Source organism: Manacus vitellinus, unplaced genomic scaffold (genome assembly GCF_001715985.3).
Source record: "Manacus vitellinus isolate BGI_N305 unplaced genomic scaffold, ASM171598v3 scaffold_0_pilon, whole genome shotgun sequence".
NCBI classification, from domain to species: Eukaryota; Metazoa; Chordata; class Aves; order Passeriformes; family Pipridae; genus Manacus; species Manacus vitellinus.
Genome location: NW_021938789.1, coordinates 54494517 through 54520988, shown reverse-complemented (window position 1 = coordinate 54520988; position 26472 = coordinate 54494517). Strand labels below are relative to the sequence as shown.

The 26472-nt window shown below is 47.3% G+C and overlaps 3 protein-coding genes across 3 annotated transcripts in view; 1 reads left to right on the top strand and 2 right to left on the bottom strand.

Annotated features, from left to right (window-relative positions):
- Positions 1-1846: 1846 nt before the first annotated feature.
- On the top strand, positions 1847-9519 carry REELD1 (reeler domain containing 1). The gene is made up of 6 exons (XM_018085251.3): positions 1847-2066; positions 2648-2870; positions 4467-4639; positions 5336-5627; positions 6304-6367; positions 8935-9519. The coding sequence occupies exons 1-6, from the start codon at positions 1847-1849 to the stop codon at positions 9517-9519; spliced, it is 1557 nt and encodes a 518-aa protein (XP_017940740.2).
- Positions 9520-18505: 8986 nt separating this feature from the next.
- Positions 18506-21547, bottom strand: LOC103762410 (acrosin-like). Its single transcript, XM_029962001.1, is given in 6 exon segments — positions 18506-19194; positions 19197-19476; positions 19946-20091; positions 20325-20590; positions 20948-21154; positions 21410-21547. Coding segments are annotated over 6 exon segments (1455 nt in total). The 5' UTR covers positions 21481-21547; the 3' UTR covers positions 18506-18709.
- A 4831-nt stretch (positions 21548-26378) lies between these two features.
- The window catches only part of SLC10A7 (solute carrier family 10 member 7), a 152493-nt gene continuing 152399 nt past the window's right edge, over positions 26379-26472 (bottom strand). Inside the window, exon 13 of the mRNA XM_029959591.1 lies at positions 26379-26431. Coding sequence (XP_029815451.1) covers positions 26417-26431 — 15 coding nt within the window. The 3' untranslated portion in view covers positions 26379-26416. The remainder of the gene's footprint in view (positions 26432-26472) is intronic.

Sequence of the window (26472 nt, the reverse complement as noted above, 5' to 3'; positions counted from 1 at the left end):
AAGGGGGGATATGTGTGTGGGGAGGGTAACAGGGAAGCAACAGGGTGTCCCATACAAACCCCATGACTTGCTGTGCCCCCCCCCCCAGTATTGCCCTTTTGTTCATTGAGAGGTGGAGATTTATAAAAAAAAAAAAGAGTGGGATGTGAAGAGAAAAACTAATATGATTAAGGCAGGCTTTGGGCACTGGCAGAGAGCTGCTGTGGGTGGTGGGTATTAGGAGTAACAGCTGCTGCACTTCCCATTAGAGGAGGGAGAGAAGAAGATCTCTGAAAGGATGGGTCTCCAGCGGGCTGGGAGGGCAGTAGCGGCAGCGAGCCCGGCAGCACTCGTGTCCCAAGGTAAGCGACGGCGGCACCGGGCAGCCCTGGGGAGCAGAGCATTGCTCCCCTGCCGTGATGGGCACAGGAGGGCAGCTGGGGGTGGGATAGGGAAAGGTGGCACGGCCTGGGAAACACTGGAGGGAAAGAGCTGCAGCTCAGGGGTACTTCTATAAGCTCCTGTGAGAAATCTTATCCAGCAAGTGAGGTTTATGTGTGCCCGGAGGAGAGGCTGGCTCCGGGAGGAGGAGGCATCCTGCCGCTGGTCCAACAGGGGCTGGAATAGTTAGCAAAGGCTCCTGTGACTCCCACAAGCATCTTCTGGCATGTAACTGGTTGGAGTGGCAGGATGCTTGGCTATGGAAGGTTAAACTGCTTGCTGCTTCAGTCCAGGCACAAACAATTTCATGTGTTGTGGTGGTTTGTTAGTCAGCTGGCAAGTTTCAGAAGTGCTAAAGAGCGAGGTGTAACTAGACCTCCTCAGCCTCTGGTTTCCTCTGATTCATTTACATCTATCTATTGACTGACTAAGTGTAACGAAATCTAAGGCACAAAAAGCTGCATGTTGGAAAGAACATGTTAGAAAGCACTATATTAAAATCTGAACCACCTGCCTTACGATATCCATTACAACAAATACCCCACACTCATCCTTCAGCTTCACTTTCAAAAGTGCATTTTGAAAAATCAGAATAACACAATACTCTAGTTAATCTGGAAATGTGTTTTATGCCAGCCACCAAAGCCGTGAGCTACTGATGACACAGCATACCAAATATTAAACTTGAACCGTGTCAAGAAAAAAATGCTAGTTTGGATTAAAAACTTGAGAATAAGGAGAAATCCTGGTAATAGCCAAAACTGCCACCAAGTTATCTCAGGGTTCCAACTGACTTCACAGACAGCATCATTATTGTGTCGTCAGCTACAGCAAGCCCTGATTGAGAAGGACAAGCCTAAATGCTGCTGGGTGGCCAGACAGGGGTCCAGTGGTTACAACCAGCCCAGTGTGAGGGGCAGCCACGTGCTGTCAGTGCGGGGACATGGCTGTGAGATGGCAGGCAGGGAGAGGCTCTGCTCTGGGCACCAGCCCCACATGCAATGGAGGTCTGCAGCAGCTCTGCAGGTCTAAGGAGAGATGTTTTCCCCATTGATCAGGTTGTACGTTTGGGCTGGGAATGGTGCTGTGTGCTGAGCGTGGCCGTACAGAGCCTTCTCCTCCTCCTAAAGCCCATAAGACTTTTCAGAGTAAATCTTCCTTGACTGCTCCCTCCACGGGCAACTTCACAAGAAATACATCCTCCTGTGAGGCCTCTTCCCTTCCAGCCGCAACAATTACTTCAGAATGTGAATGCTGTGGATTCAAAAGTGTCTCCAGGTGCCTCAAAGATAATCTATTTTCCTTTGTTTAAACCCTGCGGGAACGGTGGTTCTGCAGATCAGCTAAATCAATGGCTCCAGACGGGCTCACAGGCTGCTGAAGCCACTGCTTTGAAGTGAACCTCCACATTGTTTTCTGCTGTAGGATGGAGGATGGCAGGAGAGCCCACACTGCCATTGTTGGCTGGGCATGCACCACCCTGTGCTTGGTCTCCTGCGCGGCCGCCTTCTCGCACGGCGCGAGCCTTTCTGCCTGCACCGACATGATGCCCAGGCACCTCAGAGTGCAGCTGCACAGCCCCAACAGCAACTACGTCACTGTCCACACCAACATGTCCTTCTACTTCCCAGGTGACAAGGTTCCAGGTAAGGAACAGCTTCCTGCATCTGAAAAATACATGACAACTCATTTCAAGTGATGGCATGAATCTTTGTGAGGTCAGGGAAGAGGGATAACCGGTCTGAGTGAGCAACACCACCTCTCTCGTCATGAGGAAATGAACGTATTTACAGAGGAATTCTGTTTGCAGCACTTGGCCTAAGGTTTCTCAGGTGATGGTTGACTCCAGGTTTTCACCATGTTGCAAACCAACTGTTGGCTGGAGGCAGCTGGTAGGTTTGGGTGCTTTGGAGGGGATTTATTTATCTCAATTGTGTCTTAACCACAGCAGACCTCATTACATGCAATGGCATGAGAGGCACTTCCAGAGGGTAAAGTCACCTTCACTGCTCCTCTGCACCACACAAAGCGGTCTGGGTGACCCACCTGACTCTTAGGCACAGTTGGCAGCATGTCCTGGTCCCATCATCACTGGTCCTGAGGTGTTTTCAGTGTTGTTGCCCAAGGTTTTCTTTTAGTTACAGTGCTATCACTGGAAAATCCATTGCAGACAATTAACTCCATAACTATTAGACAAATCCCTTCTGTCCCATGTTTTGTCTTCCAGTGACAGTGAGGAGCACCCGGGATTATATGGGCTTTATGCTCCAAGCTCGCAAAGTGTCCAACAACGAAATCGCTGGCACATTCATCTTCATGCCTCCTGGTTCCAAGCTGCTGACTTGTTTTGAAGATGGGGACACTGTTACCCACTCGGACAAGTCACTGAAAAGAAACCTGTCCTTTGTATGGAAAGCACCAGACCAACCCATTGGAGACATCAAGTTTTTGTAAGGATGTGCTGGTTCCTAACCAGAATTTGTGTCCTCTCAGTTTAAAGGCTTGGCTTTATTTTTCCATCATACTTGTCCAGCAAAGTTGTTTATGTATCTTGAACCCAATACAGCTAAATACTTACCAAATGGTGCAACAGTATCCCAGCTGGCACGTAAATCACCATTAATGTCTGCTAGGTAGTGCTGCTTTTTATTTACATGGTCACTATTTTCTCAGAACAAATACACTGGAAGATGACAGCCTGGGCATTTAGGAAATAGAAATATTAAGGCATAAAGACAGAACTGTGATTATATTGCCTGTCTTTGTAAATACAACCCATAGGACTGGACTTCCCTGCCCACAGGATAATCTTGTATACAACCTCTTAAAAATAATTAAAAATTTTACTTTTAAAAAAAGTAAAATGAAAATAGAACTATTCACATTAAAAAGAGAGCAAGCACTGTGTCAAAACTTGATGTCTCTGTTTTGTACCAAAGTCCCAAACTCTTCAAGTAGTTTGGTTCTGATTTGGAACGAAATAAAAAGTCTTCTAACTGACTGTCTTAGAGGAAGCACAGCAGCTTTTCATTTTGAAAGAGATTAAATTGTTATTTTTTGACTTTACAAAACCACTTAGAAGCTGCTTGGCCAGATCCTTGGCTGCTTCCCAAAACATAAGCATCCTGGTGAATGCTGTGGCTTGTGCACCTCATCGTGATTCAATAAAAATTCATTGAAACAGAAATATTGCTGCTTGGAATTTTCAATTTTTGGCCATTGTTTTAAATCAGAAAATACTATTTAAGCCACATAAAGCTCAAGCAACCAAATAAACTCAAACAATACCCAACAACACCTAGTCCTAGACATCCGCTCTGATATTTCCTTTGCCCTCTGGCTTTTGACCCTCCAAGATGACTTCTGATAGCTTCTCCCTTTTTGCCCTAACATAGCATCTGGAAAAACTCCTTGTTAGGCTTAAAAATACCTTGTAAGAATCATCTGCCACAGGAAAACCCAAACTGGTTTCCCCTTAGCTAACTCTCAGAAGCAGCTGAGCAATCTGAGCTGAAATTCTCCCAAAATCTCCAGCTTAAATAAGGCTCTCTGGGTGAACAGTTAAAGGTTGGCCAATGCAGTTTTGGCACCTGACAAAAAGCAGAGGATTAGGCAGGCTCAAATATCAGAGGACTGAGAAGAGAGACTTTTTTTGCCCTTACCTATTCTGCTGTTTGTACAAGTTACATTGACTTGTTTTAATTAGTAAATACCACTGTTGTTTCCCTGCCTACGGAAGATTATAAGCTGAGCTAGTCCAAGTTTTACAAATGTACTTCTATTAACATGGTGAATGTAATAGAGCCTTTCTTATTTCTTTTTATTTAAGTTCCCACACATTTTTGGCTGATCTTAATTATGGGTGGTGATTCTTCACCCCGAATCTTTCTTATGAGACCGGGTATCTTTCATTTGTAATAGCAAATGTATGACAGGCTAATCCTTTAAAATACTTTTGCATCCGTTCTCTCCTCAGATTAAAGCAGCCTTTGTGTTTTATTAATGCTACAGAGCAAATAAATTCTTGCCTAATTATGTTTTAACAGCATCTCCATAGTCCAGTCATACTTTGTTTACTGGGCAAAGATTGAATCTGCCATCGTGGCTCAGGGGGGGCAAAACAAGACGCTTGCTGGCAGTAGCAAGAAGCCCGACACCACAGCCCCTGTGCCCTCGCAGGGACCAGATGACACACACCCCACAGGAACGGCGAGCAAAGGTACGGGTTGGCTTCCTGCAGAGTAGTTTTACAGCTTATTCTGGGCAAGCGTTCGACACAAGTGACCCAAACAAGCTGGGGGGACCTGTTTTAACTCCTGTGGCCACCAAGGAGACCAGTGATGGCTCTGGTGAGCTCCTTGAAGTGAGGGCATGGGCCAGCACTTGAAGTGATGGAGCCAGTTCCAAGGAGGGTACCGGAAAGTTAAACAGGGCTGCCAGATCTTATGATTCAATGCAAACCCTAACGTAAAACATACTTTACCAAAAATCCCAGCTTTTGAAGATAAGGAAGTGCAATTAGCAATGTTGTCTAAGCAGAGGAACATATTTGTCTCCAAATGTGACTATTGCTCCTCAGGTATATATTTAGTTGTACTTATGCAGCCTTTGGTTAGTAAGGAGCTCCATGAATTTACTTATACCCAAAGCAGATGTATTTCTCAGTATTTTTGTCATGGTAATAAGACTGAGTTTTAGTTATTTTACTTGACCATAACATAGGCAGAGAGCTTTGCTGCTTTAATTTTCATCTGGGTTCCCTCTTAAAAACAAGTGACATGAAAATAAAAGACTCAGTATTACAAACCTTCCTGGCAAGCGTTGGCACTGAGTGGGATTTGAAATAAACAAACCAAAGACAAGAGACTTCTGCTCCTCTCTCCCTGCTCTTTGTTTTGTCTCCCTGTTGGACAAGGTCCCACCTCTCCTGCAGGCTCCCCCCTGCGCACTCCAGCACTGCCTGCCAGCCCCACTGGCAACATGGCAACACCAGCACCAGCGCCAGGTTTTGGTGTCGGGTCAGATGCCCGTCCCATTGCTGAGCCAAAGCAGCCGGCACGGACTTCACGGGCTGTGTCCGGTGGGAGCGTCAGGTCCAGAGGCCGGGCACTGGAGCCATCCTTTCCCACCCAAGAAGCAAGCACGGTGGATGCCTTGCAAGGTTTCCTCTCCCAGAACAATGCCTCCAGCTTCAGCACCTCCAATGGGTAAACTCGGTGGTGGGAAGAGCTATTTCTCCAGTCCTTATGGGGAAGGAAAATAGTACTAGTTTCCCTGTAGATGAACAAGGGTCTATGTAGGAAGGTGTCTGCGGCTGGGGGGGAGGCAAGATGGTGTTTGCTTGCTGGGATTTTGAAACATAATCCTTTGGAGACTGCACATGACAGACAGTGACAGGGAGAAAATCCAAAAGTCATAAGAACCCAATGCTACACTGTTCAGACCAGTGGAGGACTGGCCAAGTGGCAGAAAAATGTGATGAAAACTATTGGCTGCCAGAATATTTCCCTGAAAGTGCATGCAGATATTCAATGAAACAGTGAACTCAGCAGACCTATTTCTCCATCTGCAGGGAAAAGGAAAAAAGGATGCGAAGCAATTATGAAATCTGGGCTTGAGGTTGTCTGCTCAGAACTCTTAGGGGATTTGGGTTACATGAACTTTCATGCCACATTTCATCCTGTGGGTGAAAATGATGGGGATAGGAATAAATGATCAGGCACTATTAAAAATACAGCCTGTGTGGTCTGTGTTGACTGCATGTGTTCCAAAAATGCTAAGGAGTGGCACACTTCTTGGTGGTGTGAGAAACAGGGATTCCCATGTGAGCCATGGTGACAGGTCTCACTTACTAACCCTGCCTTTCCTCTATCCATATCTCAGAGCAGGAAGCAATGCCAGTGCTGCCACCCCACGCTTGTGTTTGACGTGCACAGACCACAGGCAGGTAAGCAGTGAGGTCAGGGAGGACGCCTCCTCCAAGGACAGAAAGGTCTAAGAGAAGACTGAGGATAAAACCTCTCTACTGCATCACAGCACCAAGCAGCCCACATACCTAAGTGGCTAAAACTACGCTGAGCCTGTTAAAAGTTTTATTTTTTTTTTACTTTCACTGGAAATTAGTTTTCATATCTCTTTTTAGGCATTTTTTTTTTGAGCCCATTGCCTGGGTTTTTAACAGTCTCACTGTAAAACCAATCTAAACCAGCTTTCCTGCATGTGGACATGACTACTGGGTGTTACTGGGCTGGAAATGTGTGTTTTATTCCTGTGGAAGGCTGAGATGTTCCTTTCCAGGGGTGCTGGATAGATACCACCCAAGAAATCCACCAGAGGTCGAAGACTTAATTTTTCCCAGGGATGCCCAAAGAAGGTCTGTACTTTCTGAGGCTGGATGGGTCAGAAAGGCAGACGTGGTGCTGGTGGGGTTAGCCACAGGCATGGGGTGCACTTGCCAGAGACTGCTGGAAGAGCAGGAGCTGGCAGGCAGGATGAGTGGGTGAAAGCACCTTTCAGGAAGGGGTGATCTCAGGACAGGAAGCCCAGAAAGGGGTGAAAGGACTGCAGCCTCAGAGCAGTGGGGCAGCTGTACGCATGGAAGGAGATGTGGAAACTAGGAGGGCATCTGAGGAATTAAGTGGAGAACAGAGGAGGGAGAGAAACCAGAGAATACCAGGGCTGCAGAGACAGAGAAAGATGCTCAGATGGGAACTAGTGGAGAAGCTGGAAAGCAGGGATAGCTTAGAGACACAGGGTACAGTGTTAAAAGTGGAAGTCCGCAGAGGATGGAGAGAAGAAAAATACAAAGAAAATAAAGAATTAGATCTGGATTGCAGGATGCCAAAGGAGGAAGAGAAATAACCTCACAGAAGAAAAAAGGGGAAAGGGCCATACAGCAAAGAATGAGGCAGAAATATTTAGGAAGGAGCAGAGGACAGGGTACAAGTAAAGGAAAGATATGTATCATGAGCACCTGGCATAGCCACAGAGAGAAGTGGAGAAATGGCAGAAGATTGAAACAAAGGAAAGGAAGAGTTATTGCACAAGGCAAGATAAGAAGAGCACAATGAAATAAAAATATTGGGAAATTAGGCAAGAATGGAGAGAAGGAGCATGAAAAGAAAGGAGAAATGAGGTGAGATAGGGCAAGGACTTGCGAGGAAATTCCATTTTCTATCCCAAAGTCCCAAGTCCTGCAGTATATCCTTACAGTATGCTGTTTGCATTTTGAGGGCAAGTGATCCATACACATGCAATCCTAACTTCACCAGTCAGCTACTTTACAGTTTGGAGTTCAGCCACTGAAAGTCTTCTATTTACTACTGCACTTTACTAGCACCTTCAGAAACTCTCTTCCACAAAGGATGCTCTGACCCTCCACTACTTTGCTTCACAGCCTGCCAGGGCTCCTACCTCAGCTTTGTGCTCCTGTCACACTGTCTTCCCAGGAAGCCTTAGAAATCGCTAATGATGGTAGAGGGTGAGAGTTTCTCTGGTGTAATTAATGGAAGTGTGAAAAAGCCTGCTGGGCTGGACAGGCTGGAGAGGTGCCAGTTACTGAGGGCCAGATTCAAGTCTCACTGGAGCCAAAGGAAAAACTCCAGTACATTTTGCAGGTTTTGGATGGGGGCTCAGATGCACAGTGGGAATGGAAAAATTCAAATAAATTGTATGATTGTTTCCCAGTTAGTCTTGGATAACACCTGCAGCAAAGCCTGGGCTGCAGAACTGGCATGGAGCTGCTGTCATTTTGTGACAGATAAAATAAGGTGCAAGGAACCAGACAGTCCCCAGAAACAGGAGCAGGCAGGAACAGTCATTCCCACTAAAATGGGTGGTTAAGCAACACAGAGAGGCAGACGATTTCAAACCAGCTGTGTATGCTTAGATAGCAAGGCAGGCTTTGGGAAGAGTTCACAGATTGTATGTGACTGCCCCAAAACCACTGATGTCAAAGGCCATCCCAAGTCTCCTGTGTCCCTCTGCTCCACAGCTCTATACAACCCCAGAAGGGTGATACCAAATCCCAGTAGGCCCACGTGACTAAACATGAAGCTGGGCTGGGAAGGTCACAGCTGCTCTTTCAGCATGACCCTGGCATCACTCAAAGTGGGAATTGTTTATTAAGTGATTTTTTTTCTGTGATAACTATGGCTGTGAAAAATACCACCACAACAACGGGAACTACAGACCTTTACTTAGGCAAAGCAGTGAATTTCCTCTCCACCTTTGCCCTTCACCCTTGCCCCTTCAACCCACTCTGCCTTTGCCCCTGGGACCAGCTCCAGTGCATTGTCCCTCCCACGGGAATTGATATGGATGGAGCAGGGCTTCATCTGGCTCATTTTCTAAAAGGTACTGAGTAACCAGGGAATGGAGAAGGGTTATTTTAAGGCCAGAGGGACATGTGCGTGTCAAGAGTTGAACTGTACTATGATGTAGGTAGTGAGAACATAATCACCCCCCTTTCTCTTCCTTCCTCAAACACATTTTGGTGTGTTTTTGCTTTCAAAGGCCAGTACCAAGAGCGAGGCCATCTCGAAAGACTCCCTGCATGTGACAGCATCTCCCTCTGCCCTGCACGTACACACTCACCTGGGTGATGCTGCTGCAACCACAGCCTGGTTTGGGAATGACAGCACTGCTGGCAATTTGTCCTTGGCTTCAAGGCAAATGGCAGAAAGAGAGCTGGTACCGCAGCCAGAGGAGACCGGCACTCGGGGTGAGGAAGAGAAAGAGGAGGAGGCAGGTGGGAATACCCTGGCATGGGTGACCAGACCAGCTCCCAAATCTGCTATTCCTGGGAAAGGGGAAGACCTTGGCAGAGGAAGCCGACTCCTTGCAGCCCAACTTGGCATCCTGCTGGTCTGCACGGCCGCCCTGGGCCTGGCGCTGGCAGCCGCCGTGCGCTGTGTCTGTGCCCAGCACTGCCACAAGCGGACGGAGGTGTCCTTCGGCGAGCCGGACCCCGGCATCGCCGCCAGGGAAAACCGGGAGGCGGTGCACTTCCGAAGGATCCGGGAAAACAGCTTCGTGCTGGTGCAAGCCGAGTACAACTGGGTCAGCCCCCAGAGCAGAGGGAAGAAGACAATCATCTGAACATCTGCAACGCTGAAAGCAGCGCTACAGCGGCCGGTGCGTGTGCAAATAGCCCGGGCTGCACGGCACAGGTTATAGGAGGTGGTGGTTTAGTTTCTCTGTGTGCTGCCATGTAGGTAAACAAACTCAAAGCAGCCAGTTCAGACACAGGTGTTAGTCAAAAGTATCTAAGCTACAGCTGTTGAGAAAATAGAAGTTGATAGATTGTTCAGTGTGTTACACTTACTGCAATTAATATTGTATATCTGCTCATTAGCTGTCACTGCAACCATGACATACACTTCCTCTGCTGCCTTAAGGGTGTAGCCAAAAATAGAAATTCTTCCTCTGCACTGTAGTATTGACTCCTGTTTAATCTCAGCAAAAGTTTCTAGTGCTATATTTCTCTCTAGGAACTACAAACCCGTGATATAAACCCAATAATTCTCATTTAGGAGCTTACAGGTTTGATTCTGTGCACCTGGTATCTCTTGGATGACACAATATTTGCCGGTAGATTTTAAGTTTCAATTCGAAAATAAAAAAGCAATAACTCATTAGTGGAGAACATTGATTCGAAGGACGCTGAATTGATCCATGGGAGTGAAACACAGGGTGGCAGATACCAGCTTTTGGGGGAGAAACATGCCTCCTCATCAGGTGCAAATGGAAGAAAATCTTTCCTGTCCATTTGCACCTGATGAGGAAGCTTGTTGCAGCCTGACAGGCAGCATTTACTGAGTCTTTTACTTTACCGAGTCAGCTCGGTAACACTGTGTGCAGAGACACGGACTGAGAAGTACCCTTCCCAGGTCACTTTGGAGCAGCAAAGGCTGCATGGGAAGTTAACAGCATCCTTGTGCTCTGAGTTTGTATAAACTTCTCCAACCGTGTGGTTTTCTGCAGGATGGCGCTAAAACAGCCCTTGGAAAACATCACAATCCTGGACACCTCCTAAGAGACAAGCGATAACAGCAAGGGTAAAGGTTTATTTTGTTGCAGCTTTAAAATAGTCAGAAACAGTCCTGATAATGATCCTCTTGAGATACACATTTTAGAGCCTTTCAGAGAGCAGGAATTGGCCCTTCTGGTGTCCTTATCTAGGGTGGATCAGCTCAGATGGTTCCCAAGCTGTGTAATGGGGGACACATTTTGGTGGTGCAGCTTAATGCACAACCCACAGCAGTTCCCCCTGAGCTAAGCAGATAATGACGGGACCCTGATGGCTCACACAGCCTTCCTAGTGACAATTTACCCCTCTGTCAGGGGGAATCTCCAACTAGTTGGCCATCTTCATGCTGGATAGTCAGTCAAAGCCCTGCTCTCATGTCCTCCCTTAAAAGATCAGAGGAGACAGGTGGGACATAGCTGAGTTCTCTGCTCCAACCCCCGTTTGATGAACACAGTGCATCTTTTGCTAATAGTGCCTTCTATTAGTGTTCAGAAAGAGCTGGTTTCTGCCCATACTACATAATGTTTTGTGCTGCACACATGGACAAATTTCTGTCAGGTTAACTTCTAGGCCTAGTGAACCTGGGGCAAAAAAATGAGTAAGAAAAGAAGTGTACTCACAAATGCAGCTTGTAGAGATGAGCTTGATGGTCTTAACCATTGCACTTTGAAGAAAAGGGAAACTGCACCATGGCCCTTCTGCTGTGGAAAAACCAAGGGTAGCACTGTAATTGAAAAGACATTTGTTTTAGGACTCAAAAGGATGTTAGGTGAATGGTTTTATATTCAATAAGTTGAGCTTATGCCCTAGCTCCTAGTAAGTCTACAGGTTTTTAAGTACAAGCCCAGACACAATGGCATTCATCTCCTGTGTCATGTGCCTCAGAAAGAAATCATGTTTCTGTAACCCAGTGTAGCTGAACTGTGTAGCAACTAAAGCAGACTGCATTCAAGTCATTGTTAATGCAGCCAAAAAAAAATAAATCCTAATTAACTGAGAAAATAGGTCAACAAACTCTTAAAATATTTAAGAACTATCACTTATTATTTTAAAAAGTTTCTTATGATGGCATAGCTGTTTATGAATAAATTACAAATACCTATGGCCTCCTGCACTGTCTCTCTAGGTTTAATGTTACCAGATTGCTCTAGCTATAAAACCATAACCTTCCCCTCCCCAGCTCTTTCCCCACAATCCAGCACGGCTTCTTGCCTGACTGGAGCAAGTGAAGGCCTCATGGAGGTGTTTGATTAGGACAGTGGCACTTCAACACCATGCTGCCTTCTGCCAGACTCTGCCTTCTGTTAAATTTATGCTGCTCCAGTATTATTACTAGTAAAACCAGTAATGGTGAGCTCTGAGGGACACAGCTCCTTTGAATTAGTAATGAGTTTTGCTACTTTGCAGACTTGGCTGAGACCTAAAGTGCTTGTGTTTTTTCCTTGACTTCTGAATGATGCTTCGTTTATTGTAGTTGCCATGACGAGGAATGGAGGTTTTATCTCTTCTTAAGGCTGTTAAAAATATGAGCACTGATTAATTTATTAAAAGGCAAACCATTCACCCCTTCCCCATTCTTAAGTGACTTGTCTTATATGGAAATTAATCTGTGCTCACAGTTAGAACAGATTTTGGAGGGAAAAAATATTACAAAATTAGGAAAAGAAAGGCACAAACCATTCTAATATTTACTGAAGAGTCAAGTGAAAGACTTACCTTGTTTCCCTCTCTAGGTGCACAACTGTGTTGGTTACATATGTTCTGCTGGAACTGAGGATCTCCATTCCTCCAGTGCAGGTTAGCCTGCAGCTGTCTGTGGCCCATGTCAGGTTGCCATTCCTCAGCAAAGTGATGTGGTTTTGCGTCAGAATTACTGACCAAGGCTGTGGAAAGCAGCTAATGAACACCTGATCCTAAGCCTATCTCCCCACCAGTCAAACAGGCATCAAACAATGCCAGTTATTTATAGCTTAAATCCATTTTATTGATGCCATTACAATGCTTGAGCTATCCTAACTAAAAATAATAATAATAAAAAAAAGAAATAACTTGCATATAGTCATGCCCATTCACCACACCCTTACTTGAATACTCATTTTCCCATCTCGTGTCACCATGATTCCCGCTTTCCCTCTGCTGCACCAAAAATGTAAACCACTGCCCCACAGCCACCAGTCCTGCATGTTGAGCACATAACACCATTACTAATTCTTGCTGCTTTTCCATGGTATCTGAAACCAGTTAGGTTTTGCCCATCCTCAAGCCTGTCTGTAAATCTCTTCCCCCTCTGCATCAGAGAGGATGTTGCCTCACTAAGTGCTGCACCTGCTCTATTACAGATGCCCACTCTGACAGCAGTTAGCAGAGGACAGCAGCCCTCCAACACATTAGTGGCACTAAATGTAATGCAGAGAGGTTGCATTAAGCAACACGGTTAAGTCATTGTGGACGTTTTCTGCGTTGGTTGGATTGTCACCAACAAAGCCAAACATGCACTGATTTGGTCAGCTCCAAAATGAGTGATAAGACTCACAGAAGAAGCCATAGGGCCCTGTGGGCCCAGCTGTCATGGTCAGCAGGGATGTGTGAGCTCAGGTTCTCTCTTGGCACAGGCAGTGCTCACCCAGAGCCACGTGGGACCAGCCCCAAGCATTGCGGAGATCAGGCTGGGTGGCTTGGCCAGCCCTTTTGGCACAGTTTCTGCAACTACTTAAGACCACACAAATCAAGGGAGGCAAAGCAGCAGGACCAGGAACCCAGAGAATAAAAAAAATTTCAGCACATGCCCCAGCAAACTGAGCATGGGGAGATGATGGGGCTGCCTTCCTGAGGGGTGAGGGTTTGTCCTCTCCCTCACCCCTGAGAGTTTGCCCCTGCTTCAGCCAGTTCCTTGGCAGAGCTAAGGATGCATGTGTTATTTATTCACTTAGATTTAAATAACAATGAGAAATGCCTGTAAGAAAGGAGATGCTCTAACAATTCCTGCAACATTCAGCTGCAAAAAGAGCTGCTTAGCAGCAAAAACAAATTAAAAAGCGGTGACCCGACCCACAAAGTTCGTGAGCAGCAGAACAAACCCCTCACTCCTCCTGGCAAGTCAGACCCCTCCACTAACCCTTCGAGGGTCTCAAGGCTCAGTGTGCCTGGACAGTTCTGCAGGGCTCCCTTCCTTCCTTTCCCTTCCCTTCTCTCCTGCCAGCTCCTCCAAGACACCACATCAACTATGGGAGAGCAGAGAAGGACTTGGTGAGTCACAACTGCCCTTGGACCAGGAGCTGCTCAGGGACCTCTCCTGGTTCCCTCCCGCCACAGAATCGCTTCCCCTTCGCAGGTCTCATCTCAGCAGCCCTCTTTCCTCATTAGTGTATATGTGACTCTCTCAATAAAGCATTTTGTTATATGATGTATGAAGGACCGTGTCTCAAACCACATTTTACTGTATATTTAAGTGCATGTTCTGCTGATTTACTGCTGTTCCAGAGAACGTCTCCCTTCCCGAGCAGGGCAGGCCTGTAACGGATATATCAGCTCTGACTAATGATTATTAGTACATCCCAAGGTTATGTCCCACAATCAAATAACGTGTAGGAGGGAAGAGAGACTCCAGCTTACTCGGCTGAGGACAAAGATCACAGATAGTCTCTTTCAATCTTCAGATTGCAATATCCATTACAGATTGCCACCTTCTAATGTCAAAGTATAATTTGTTGTTGAGAAAATGTGTCGCTGTTTCAGAGGCGAGTCAAAGATCAGCCTGGTTGTATATCAGTGCATGTTGATGTACATTAAGAACCGGTGGCCAGGTACCAAGGACATCAGGTTGCCAGTGCGGAGGGAATGGAAGTAGACGTGACTTGCTGATCTTTACTGTGCAAACACACGGCCCGAAGTGGAAAAAAAATATTTAACCCAGTCAAGCGAGGTGTCACCCGTAATTCCCAGCGTCTGAGGCAGCACCAACGCGACGTGTCAGGCGAGTGGCCGGAGGCAGCCGCTGCTCGGCTGCGGGAAGGGAAGGGCAGGGCCGCCCGCGCGGCACGGGGCAGGAATGGCCCTGTTAAGTGCGTTCCTGGGCAGATGCAGGCGGGCGGCACGCCAGAGCAATCCCTCCGCATTCCCGAAGGGCAGCGCAGAGCGACCCGCGCCGGCCGCGAGGGGGCAGCGTTGTCCCGGCGATGGAGCCCGGGCAGGGCCGGGCAGGGCGGGGAGCTCTGGAGGAGAAGGGGTCGGAGCCCTCCCCATTGCCTCGGCACCCACGTCCTCTCACGGCAGCGGCAGCGCAGGTGCGACTTCACCGCCGTCTGCAAGCAGGCAGAAGTTTCTGCATCAAAGAGCCTGGGACGTTAACTCTGTTTTTATAATCCTGTGCACTTCGTCAAGGAAATTTTAAGTCATATGGTTTACGGTCCATCTTAATTATCAAGATATTATTACAGAGCATGCAGTTTCCCCTAGTGCTGTTTTACATTCCTAAGTGTGGCTTTTTTTATTTTATTTCTATAAATCCACCACACAAATGCTGCTGAGAAAAAAACACGGAGGGGTTAAGTTGTCTTATGTCTCCTTCTCCTTGCCAGCTTCCTACTAACACAGACATTTATGCCAGGAAAAAGGCAAAGCTCTCTAGTTTCAGCAGTGCCATGTGGTCTGTCTGGGCCCCATCGTCAGAGCCATGTGCAGAGCCCGGCTGAGCTCAAGTGACTCCTGCAGGTCAAAGCTCTGGCCAGAGGAGGCTGAGGCAATGCTGTCCTGGTGGGTGATGCAAGCAGAGGCTCTGAGAGGGCTGTATTTCTTACTGCAAACATCTGCCTGTCACTTGGCATTTGAACGTGCAGTTGGAGGCTGCTGGTAGGTGCCTGTGTCACGGTAATGACTGTGACGGGCTTTTTCCATCCCTGAGCAGGAGATGGTTCTGACATTTAGTTTGAGAGCAGTTTTGAAGCCACTGAGTTCCTCTACTTGAGAAGAATTTCTTCCTAAGATCTATTTTGAACCTACCACTTTAAAGCCATCCCCCCTTGTCCTATCACTGCTTGCCCTTGTAAAAAGTCCCTCTCCATCTTTCTTGTAGCCCCTCTGCTTGCACGATGAGGGTGTGCACTGCCTGCTAACAGCTCACCGGAAAACACCCCTTGTAGCATCACCACCTCTTTGGGAAGTTCACTGCCACTCTGCTCTCTGCACCCATTTGCCACCAGCTTCTTCCCCAAGAAACACACACCAGAGCACATGGCTCCTGCGGGCAGCATGTGCGTGTCAGGGTGTGGAGGAGCCAATCTGGTTACAGCCCTGGTGGGTCAGCAGTGAAGGACAAGCCCAATAAACCAAACATATTCAAGCAGCACCACCCTTCCCGTGCAAAGCACAGGGAAATGCAGAGGCAGCACAGTCCACACTGGCCACACCAGCCACAGCAACCCCCCCTGGCAGGCTCCCTGTCCTTGCTGTCTGTGAGACCTACTGCTGTTCTGCACGGGCAAGGGCAGCTGTGACACTCAGAATGCTTGGCCAAAGACATGCAGCAATTGGAAGCTGTAGACAGAGAAGGATGCTTCTGCTCTCAGCCCCACATGCCATTCTCTAGGAATTGGACCTCTGAATATAAGAAGAAAGGAGTTACATCAGACTGTTCAAATTACCGTGGTATTACTCTGCTCTCCATTGCTGGCAAAATCCTGGCAAGAATACTTTTGAACAGATTAATACCTGCTATAGCAGAAGGAATTCTACCTGAAAGCCAATGTGGTTTCAGAGCCAACAGGAGTACCACAGACATGGGATTTGTTCTCAGACAACTGCAAGAGAAGCGTAGAGAACAGAATAAAGGCCTCTATGTAACCTTCGTTATCTCACCAAGGCTTTCGATACTGTGAGCAGAAAAGGTCTATGGCAGATTTTGGAACGTTTAGGATGTCCCCCCAAGTTCCTTAAAATGATCATCTCACTTCATGAGGATCAGCACAGCCAAGTCAGATATGGTGACGCACTTTCTGAGCCCTTTCTAATTACCAATGGTGTGAAACAAGGCTGCGTTCTCACACCAACCCTATTCACAGTCTTTTTCAGCATGATGCTCCAAAGGGCCACGGCAGACCTTGATGATCAGGACAGTATCTACATTCGATATCGTACTGATGGAAGCCTATTCAACCCAAGGCAACTGAAGGCCCACACTAAGACCTTAAACCATCTTGTCCAGGAGCTGCTTTATGCTGATGACGCCGCCCTTGTTGCCCACACAGAAGCAGCTCTGCAGTGTTTAACATCCTGCTTTGCAGAGGCTGCTGAGCTCTTTGGGCTAGAAGTTAGCTTAAAGAAGACAGAAGTTCTCTATCAACCAGCACCTCAGGAAATCCCCCATCATCCCCACATCACCACTGGCCAATCAGAGCTCAAATCAGTCCAGCAGTTTAACTACCTAGGTAGCCTCATCTCCTCGGATGGTAAGACTGACGGAGAGATAGTCAACAGGTTAGCAAAGGCTTATAGTGCTTTTGGAAAACTCCATAATAAACTCTGTAATAAACACCTGAAGAAAAGTACCAAGATCAGTGTTTACAAAGCCATAGTGCTGTCTACTCTCTTATATGGATCCGAATCACGGGTCATCTACCGCCACCACCTGCATCTCCTAGAACACTTCCATCAACGCTGCCTCTGTACAATCCTAAACATCCACTGGTCAGATTGTGTGACTAACACGTCTGTTCCAGAACAAGCAGCAGTCACAAGTATAGAGGCCATGTTGCTGAGAACACAGCTGTGCTGGGCAGGGCACGTCTCCAGGATGAAGGACCACCGCCTCCCTAAGATCCTGCTTTATGGTGAACTTGCCACTGGCTGCCGCATGAGAGGAGCCCTGAAGAGAAGATACAAGGACTCCCTGAAACAACATCTCAGCCTTGGCCATATTGATCACATAACTGGTCTACTCTGGCCTCCAATCGGGAGGTCTGGAGACACACCATCTATAGCGCTGCTGATGCCTCTGAGAACGCACACAGGATCACTCTCAGGGAGAAAAGATAACGCAGAAAGAATTGTGTCCTGCAGAATATACCACCTAAGGAGTCTTTCTGCTGTGCCTTTTGCAATTGGACCTGTCTATCTCGTATTGGCCTCATTAGCCACCAGCGTGCTTGTAACAAATGTGGATAGAGCCTTTCCCAAATCTTCATTCGCAAAGCCTAGCTGTGATGATGATATTATTGGACCTCTGAAATTCTGCTGCAGGAAGCCTGGGGCAAAGAATCTTCTTCCCCATCCTGTGGTGATCAGGGGCAGGACTCAAACCAGCAAATGAATCAGCAGCTTGCATCTGTGCAACGGCTTCCTTGATCCTCCTTTCTCTCCATTTGCCATGTTCATACAACTCCATCTTCCTCCACTCCTCCCCTTCTCTTCCCTTGTTGCCTCCCAAACAGGGGACCCACCCCTCCTATTTTTCCGCTCTGGCTCCAAGGTTTGCCCCACCTGTGAACAGACTTGGTGTTGCAGGCGCTGTTAGCTGTCTCACCTTGGCCTTCCATGGCACTACTGATGCAGTTTCCTGGGTCCCACTGGTCTGCCAGGTTCTTCTCCCCAAAATGACCCCACCTCATGCTTCGAGCATCTGTGAAGTGTGGCCATCTCACACATCAATCCCCCTTCGCTACCTGTGAAATCTGGCTCTTCCTTAGGGCATTGTAGCTCCTGTCAGCTTCTCCCTCTCTTTGTGACAGTCAGCAATTTTGCTTGTCATGTTCAGGAGTTTCCCAGGCCTGTTCCATTAGCTAAGGCTTAGGCCAGGCCCTAGTCACCAGCTCGTGTGCCTTAATGCATCCCCCATAAGGTGTCTGCGTGTGGCATTATTTTTTCCTCTTTCCTCTTTCTAGACTTGATGTGCCAATCTTCTCCATCCCATGGTGGCTCTGAGCACCCTCCTCTCTGACCAGGTACAGTTCCAGCACTTTGCAGTGACTCTTTCCCTTTGTGCCCAAGTGGTCTGCCCAGAGTCTCACTTTGAAGGTCCTGGGCAAGGAAGCCCTTGCCTTGTCCAGGAGGCAGAATTGGTCTGAAAACATGGTTAACTGTGAAAAAAGGCAATTTTATTTCAGCAACTAAGTCAACATTAGCATTCGTGTACATGCAGAGGAGCAGTGTGGGCAGGACAGAGCAGGCCTTTGGCACCGAGGCTGCCTTTGGATCAGCAGGCATCACCTCGGCAGGAAATGGTCATGGTCCCATGCAGCCTGAACTGGATCCTGTTCATCCTGCTGCTCAAGCTGTTTTTCCCTGTAGGGCCTGCAGGAGCTTCTCCATCTGAGTGAAGAATTTCACCAGCTTCGTGACTGGATATGGGCAGGACTTGTCCACTGGTGTTGGTGGTGGCTTCGGCTTCGGAACGGGGGTTGGTGGTGGTGGTGGTGGTGGCGGTGGTGGTGGTGGCGGCTTTGGTATCTGAGTGGTGGGTGGTCTTGGCCATGGTGGCTGTGTGGTGGGTGGTCTTGTCCACGGTGGCTGTGTGGTGGGTGGTCTTGGCCATGGTGGCTGTGTGGCGGGTGGTCTTGGCCATGGTGGCTGTGTGGTGGGTGTCTTGGCCATGGTGGCTGTGTGTGGGTGGTCTTGGCCGTGGTGGCTGTGTGCGGGTGGTCTTGCCATGGTGCTGTGTGGGCGGGTGGTCTTGCCGTGGTGGCTGTGTGGCAGGTGTCTTGGCCATGGTGGCTGTGTGGCGGGTGGTCTTGGCCATGGTGGCTGTGTGGCGGTGGTCTTGGCCATGGTGGCTGTGTGGGTCGTGCAGTGGTCGGAAATGGACCCCAGGGTTGTGTGGCAGTTGGATAATAACCCCACGTCCGTGCTGTCGTAGGAGCGCCTACATCTGGGAGCAGGCCCATCTGGACAACAATCCAGTCATAGAAGTGCTGAGTGGAGGTATAGATTCCAGGTCGTTTTGCTCTTGCACAGCCTTTTCCCCAGCTGGTCACTCCAACAACCCAGAAGTAGTCAGCATCATTGTCTTTGCACATGAGAGGACCACCGCTGTCACCCTGCAGCGGAGCAGAGAGGATTAAGGTGGTGATGGGTGGCCCCTGTCAGCACTAGGGCTGTCTCCTCTCTCAGAGCCCCTATCAGAGCTGTATTCCCAGCACAGAACTGGGGCTCTGAACTGGTGCTGGAGCCTCCGGAAGCTTGGCTGGGAGTGGGTTGGGGGCCTGTGAGGTTGGGCTCTCTCTTGTCTCTGCACAGTGATCCCGGATGCGCAGAGGATGGATGTTTCAGGGTCAGGATCTGGACCTCTGGGCTGCGAAGAGCACTAGCTGGGCTTTCTGGGCAGAGTGCCAGACCTCTGGGACAAAGAGGGCACTGGGCAAGGCCCCACAGATGGGAAAAGAGAGGGAAGCTACAGCAGCAGTGGGGAACCAGGGCCAGATCAAGCCCACACTGGGCTGTGTTTGGGTGGTGGTGATGGGGCTGCCTGTGCTGCTGGGGGCCAAGTGGCTCGTCACATGCTCCTACCTGGCAGGTGTCAATGCCTCCCTCTGGATGGCCAGCACACAAGTTGTGGGTGTGGACATCCCCAGCGTACCAATCGCTGCTGTTACAGAGCTGGACATTGATGAGGTGGACCTGGGCCTCCTGCAGGATATCACTTGATTTTTGAGCTGTGAGCACAGAAAGAATATCCAGCAGCTTTCTGCCAGTTCTCCTCCTATGACTGTGGGTGATCCCCCTCCCTAGGGCCTGGCTTTGCCTCTGGAGAGGCACTGGAGCACTATGTCCCTTCTGTCCGCCCTTAGGGAGTGGGCAGCCTGATTCTGGCTTTGGGCTCTGCTGTTGGGAAGCCCAACCCATCTCCCCAGTGTGTTGAGCTTGCCCTGCCTTTTTGGGGACCTACCTCTTGCAGTGGTGGCACCCCACCCAGCGACATAGCAGGTCTCCAGCTCTGACACATCCACCGTGGCATTGGGCACACAGCCCAGCTGGACGTAGAGGTTGCACTCGGCAGGCCGGTCCAGTTCCAGCAGCGCGATGTCGTTGCTCTGGTCGGCAGCATTGTAGTTCTCGTGAACCAGCAGCCGCTGGATCTGGCGCACTTCGGCCCCAGGGCCCAGCTCGGTCAGCTGGGTGGCCCCGATCACCACGCGCATAGTGCTGATGTTTCTAGAAGGCAGATGGAAGGAGGGTGAGAGCGAGCAGAGCCTTGAGCTGCGGCAGCTCAGCAGCTGACAGGCTTCTGTTTCTCAAGGCAGAGAGGAAAGCAGCACTGCGGAGTCTGTGACTGCTCTAACAGTCTAACAGGCTGCTCTCTAGCATGCCTTAGGCTCTGGAAATGTCAGCTGGAGGCTGCTAGGAAGCAGTGGCATGAGCTCAGCCTTCTCCTGAGCAATCTCAGCTAAGGTCTGCAGTGCCCAGGCACTGGGCACGCTGCAAGGAAACGAGGTGGGAGCAGCACGTGGTGCTGCCGACAGGGCACCTACTGGTGGTGTGGGGATATCCCTGGTCCCTAGTCCTCCTTACCTGGCATCGACGAAGCAGTGGGCCGCTGTGAGGACCCACTGCGTGCTGATGAGGGAACCTCCGCACAGATGCCCCGTGCCTGATATCTCGGGATCCTGGATGCTGACAAGCCAGGGCCAGGCCCCTTCCTCGGCACTTGTGCCACCCACAACACGGGTCTTGCCTTGGTCCTCATCAGAAGTCATGGACCGGACCCCACAGACCCCCCTGTAAGCAGAAAGTCATTATGCCCTGCTCCGTGGCTTGCTGCTGCTCAGGCTGAAGCTCAGCCATCTGCCCTCCCCACAAGGCATTGCATGGAGCAGGCCAGGGAAGCCTGTGGGCTGTGTGTCTGTCCACCCCAGCACCTGGCCGCTGGCAAGGAACTGAGGCTCCCCCGTGGGGTTTGGAAAGCTGCGGTGTGGACACAGGGGACCCCCAAGACATTGCCCAAACTCCCTCCCATAGCCCAGGGCTCCGTACCCGCAGGTGTTCCACGTGCCCAGTGCAGGCCCGCAGGCGGCCAGCAGGACGAGGAGGCAGAGCAGAAGCATAGTTACCAGCAGCACACATCAGCTGCCAGAAGTGAGGGCTCCTCGCAGCAGCGCGGCCACCAACGCGGTGCCCATAGCGCTCGCGGCCCTGGGGCTGATGTCACAGAGCGGCCTGTTCCATGTTCTGGGCACTGCGGCCTCTGGCATGGGGGAGGGAGCAGGAGCAACACAGAATCACAGAACCATAGAATGGTTTTGGTCGGAAGGGACCTTAGTGATCACCCAGTTCCAACCCCCCTGCCATGGGCAGGAACACCTTGCACTAGAGCAGGTTGCTCAAAGCCCTGTCCAATCTGGCCTCGAACAATGCCAGGGATGGGGCATCCACAGCTTCTCTGGGCAACCTGTTCCAGTGCCTCACAGTAAAGAATTTCTTTCTAATATTTAATCTAAACCTACCCTCTTTCACTTTAAAGCCATTCCCCCTTCATAGGTGAGTCTTATCAATACTCACCCTTATAAAAAGTCCCTCTCCAGCTTTCTTGTAGGCAGCGCTGCTTGCAGAATGAGGGTCCACAGGCCCTGGGGCAGAGGAAAGCACAGATCAATTAACTGACAAGATGGACAATTTTGCTTTTATTCTTTAAAGTATGAAAATTTGACTGACTTGTCCTATCATGTAGTACCTGAGTATAAGTTCATTCAGTCATGTATATGTGGCATTTGGGCCTGAGTATCTAAAATGGAAGATACCTGTTTCACTGCTCTCTAGGATTACTCCTCAGCTGCAGTCAGCACTCTCTCTGAAGGACTATCAACTGCTAAGTACTTCTTACAAAGAACAAGGCATAGACAAAACACTGATGAAAGCACGTTATTAAGAAGCATTGAGATATATCTGACAAAATCTAGCTTTGCTTTCCATGCCTGTTGCACATAATTAAACAGATGAAATTAGGCTGCACTGAGCTCTACGTGGCCACACCAGGATGCTTCTGATACCCAAGCTGTTTGTTTAAAGGTAGCTCAGAAATTTCCACAGCTTACTGCAGTTTTCAGTCTGCAGGGCTGTCCCACAGACTGATAACATTGTCCCCGTGAATAAATCCACTTGCAATCCCTGCTCTTCACTACAGTAAGATAAAGAGTATGAAAATGTCAAAGATCCCCTTCCCAGCTGCTTCAGTGTGCCTTCCAACACAGCTCTTGGAAAACAACACAATCTCTTGATACCTTAGTTGCATCCTACTTTCCATGTAATTTACAGCTTGAATTTTGGAGACTATGCAAGTTAAGGCAAATCGTCATAGGCTTTTCAATGGACTGCCTGCATAAGACACACTCTGCTGCTGGAAAGTACAGAGCTAGGCAAAATTTGCAAAAAATATGGTGCAAAATCCTCTCTTTCCATCATCCAGGATATTCTTGGCCATTTTTAATGCCCATCCAGCTACCCAGAGCTCTAAGTCCATCTCCAGCCATCTTTCAGCCTTCCTGAGGCCAAAAAAATAACAAGATCCAATGCTGGGAGATGTGGACTAGAAATAAAGCTATGGCTTTCTCCACTGAAAAACATGTTTTCATTTCACTACTGCCTCTCTCACCAGAGCAAAATGAAGCATTTTGGTATGTGGCCAGAAGAATAGGGCAGAATCAAAGTTGCATTTTCCACTCACAGTCTCTCTGCTGTGTGTAAAGTATATTTTAAAAACCTCTGGAAAACCTTTAACCAACTAACCAAAGAAAAGAAAAGATGTAATCAAAACAGCATTTAAAAATTAACCTGCTGACTGATAAGGAAATATACAACTAATATGTGTATATACCCATTATTCTAGTCCCATTGGGTTTTTTAGCCCCTTTTTTCTGGTTTCAGACAGAGCAAGGAAGAAAAGCCACAAAGAAGAAAGAATGAGAGACTTGAGAAAGAGGCAAAATCCGTAGTTGCAAACCAAATTAATTTTTGGGCACCTCAGTGTTTGAGTGCTCTTTTTTCAATCTTTTCAAAAATGAATAGTTTCCAGACAGCACCTGTCCTCCCAGAGTGATGGTTACCTGATGTGTCAGCGCCAGCTGAGCATCTGTCACCATTTCTTATTTTGGGAAATGTAGGCCCCATGTGTTTACACTTCTTCAGATCTCTTTCAAGGAGTTGGCAAAAGGTTTGCATTTGCATTGGTCTTACTTGCCTGAATAGTATTTCCATTCTTATGATCACCTTTTTTCTCAGTGAGAGGTTGAATTTCTGGTGTTGTAATACCCATCCACATAAAAATAAGAGCTCAATATATTTTAAAAGTAAGAGACATTTAATCATTTATGAAGGTACAATATTCTGAGTAAAAAAACCACCAAAGGCCACAAACGGATTTCTCCCCTCCTCCTCTCTCCTACTTTTTTTTGTTTGTTTGTTTGTTTTCTGGTGCCTGTACAGCTGGATTTTTGATATTAAGAAGTAGCTAAACTTCATGGATGGAAGATACTGAAAGATAACAACAATTAATGTTAAAAAAAAGCCCTAGTGCTTGTAAACACATTTTTTCCTGTGAAAATTTACAGTGTGCCCACGAAACAAAATGGTGCTGGTTTGCATGACTTGGCGAATTTATAATATGTCATTTTAATGACAAACAGGAGAAATTAAAAGGATGTGGTCAAAGCATTTGGAGAAATACCTCACGCTGAATGTTAATTGAGTAGTAGAACCACAACTTCTACTGGCATAAGGGTCATCTAGAAAGTCCTGTTGTTGGTGAAGATGCTGAACAGTTTGAATGGGATATATGCCTCATGCTGAACTGAATTTTACTAGAGAAATATTGACTTGGATAAACTACATTGTTGCTGCTTCTAATTCAGCCTGTAGCAGCATCCTTTGTGTGTTTGTATAAACACTGGTATCTAGGATAGATGCTAAGTACATATTAGTATTTGTTAATTCATACGGCTTTGTGGTATTATGTCTCACAGTTAGCTGACACGTGTTCCCACTCTAAATCAATTCCCAAACAAAAAAATAATTGAGGGTACTTAAAAACTAGTTGGAAGTGGGTGATCAGACTCTTCAATTAATTAGGAAAAAACCAAAGAGATGATGAAGCATGTGCTGCAGAATCACAAGTGACTGTACCAACTAAGCTCAAATCAACAAACAGCTAATAATATCACATAATTACCTACAAGGTACTCTTGAAAGACAAGAGGAGCACAAAGTATCTACTACTTTCAAAACAGAAGGAACTGAAACTGTGGAAGATACTTGAATACTTCAGGACCTGGACTGGGCACTGGACTGTGACACACAGACAGACACATGGACACGCACTGGCAAAGGTGATGTGAAAGAGTTCTGCTCTTTCCACCTCTGCTGGTGGTTTCTGGCTTCTCAGAAGACTTGGGGCTCTCCGTAATACTGGTCAGGGATAAATAACTGAACCATTCATTAACACACACCAGTTACCTCCAGTCTCCACGTGTGGTCGAGTCTCTTAGAAGCCAAGAATCCACACTCACCAAGAACCCGTGCTCACCAGCCCTCTCATTTTCCAAACTGCAAAAAACCAAAAAATAGTCAGGCCCAAGACAACCATCAGTCCAAATTTTTTACTTCAAGTCAAAGGACTTATTTGACTTTTGATTTTTAAAGGACAACTATCATGGCTTTTAAGCAATAATCTGCAGAAGAGATGAATAGCATACTTAGTGATCTGCATGATTTATTTGGCAAAGCCTATTAGTTCTTTTTCGAGCAAATTAATAATAATTTTCATCTGTTTGTCAGTGGGGATTTAATGTAGGCTAAAAAGTCATTGAGAGTTTTCTTCAGGTGGAAGTCTGCTCAAAACAGAACAAAAAAGATGAATTTGAGAAAAAAGCTTAATAAAGTCTTCTTTAAATAAAAACCACTCAAGGCTTGACTGTTAATCAAAAGAACATTACTTACCTTACTCAGCATCGCTGAAACCAGAATCTGACTGCAAGTTTTAAAAAGGACCACTTTTCTCTTTCTTTACAGTCATAATTTATAACAGCTGAATTATTGGCTATAAATACTGTTTTCCTTCTGCTAATGTATTATGCTTCTGGGATTGTTCAGAGCTAGTATTTTGTTACTAAGACAATAAACTCCTAAACTGGGGCTTCTGACAAAAAATTCCAAGCACATCCAAAGCAGCAGCTTTTCAAGGAATACCACTGTGCCATCTTAACAGACTAATTTTTATTTTCACTAGTATTGGAAAATATTGAAATTTCTCATTAAATTTATTTTTTAAACATAGAAAGCTGCTGCTGGCAATACACTGAAGTATATTTTTACATCTACCAAAGCTAAAAATTCAAATGGGATGAGAGTTAGCAGATAAGCAATAGCAGTTTGCTATTGGAAGTGGAGTGTTAGATAAAAAATACATTCCTAAATATTTGTAAAATATTAGATTATAGAGCATAGAAAGTAATGGTTTAACATACATTGTGATACACATGGAAAAGAGTTTTTCTACATGTACTATGCGCCTTACTTTAAAAACAACTATCTAAAAATCTTTCAAAAAACTGATACCAGCAAGATTTGAGTTTACTTGTTTTTTGAAGAATGTCCCAATAGATCCTTAAAATGGGATTATTTGGGAACATTGATGTGTGATAGTATAGCTCTACACAGCTCTTTATGCTCTTTGTAATCAGAGAGGTTACATGTTAATGTTTCATGTCACAAATACGTGTTACCTGAACAGAAACATGATAACAGTCAGGCTCCGCAGACCACAACACTTCTCTTCTGTTCCCCTGGCTCGGGCAAAATTTCACGTATCACAATTCCACTACGTTTTTACATTTGGAGAGGCCAGCAAGCGGGGAGTTTGTGAGCACAGGGTGGCACGGCACTGCTCCCACGCTGCTGCTCACGCCGCTGTGGGATTTGGCTCCGGCTCGGGGAGAGATCCATGTGCGATGCTCCCAGACAGCCGAGCTGGAAAGATACAGGCTTCTCACATTAACACTCCGTGAGCTGCATCAAAGAGAGTTACCATATTAGCTGGCTGAAATTGT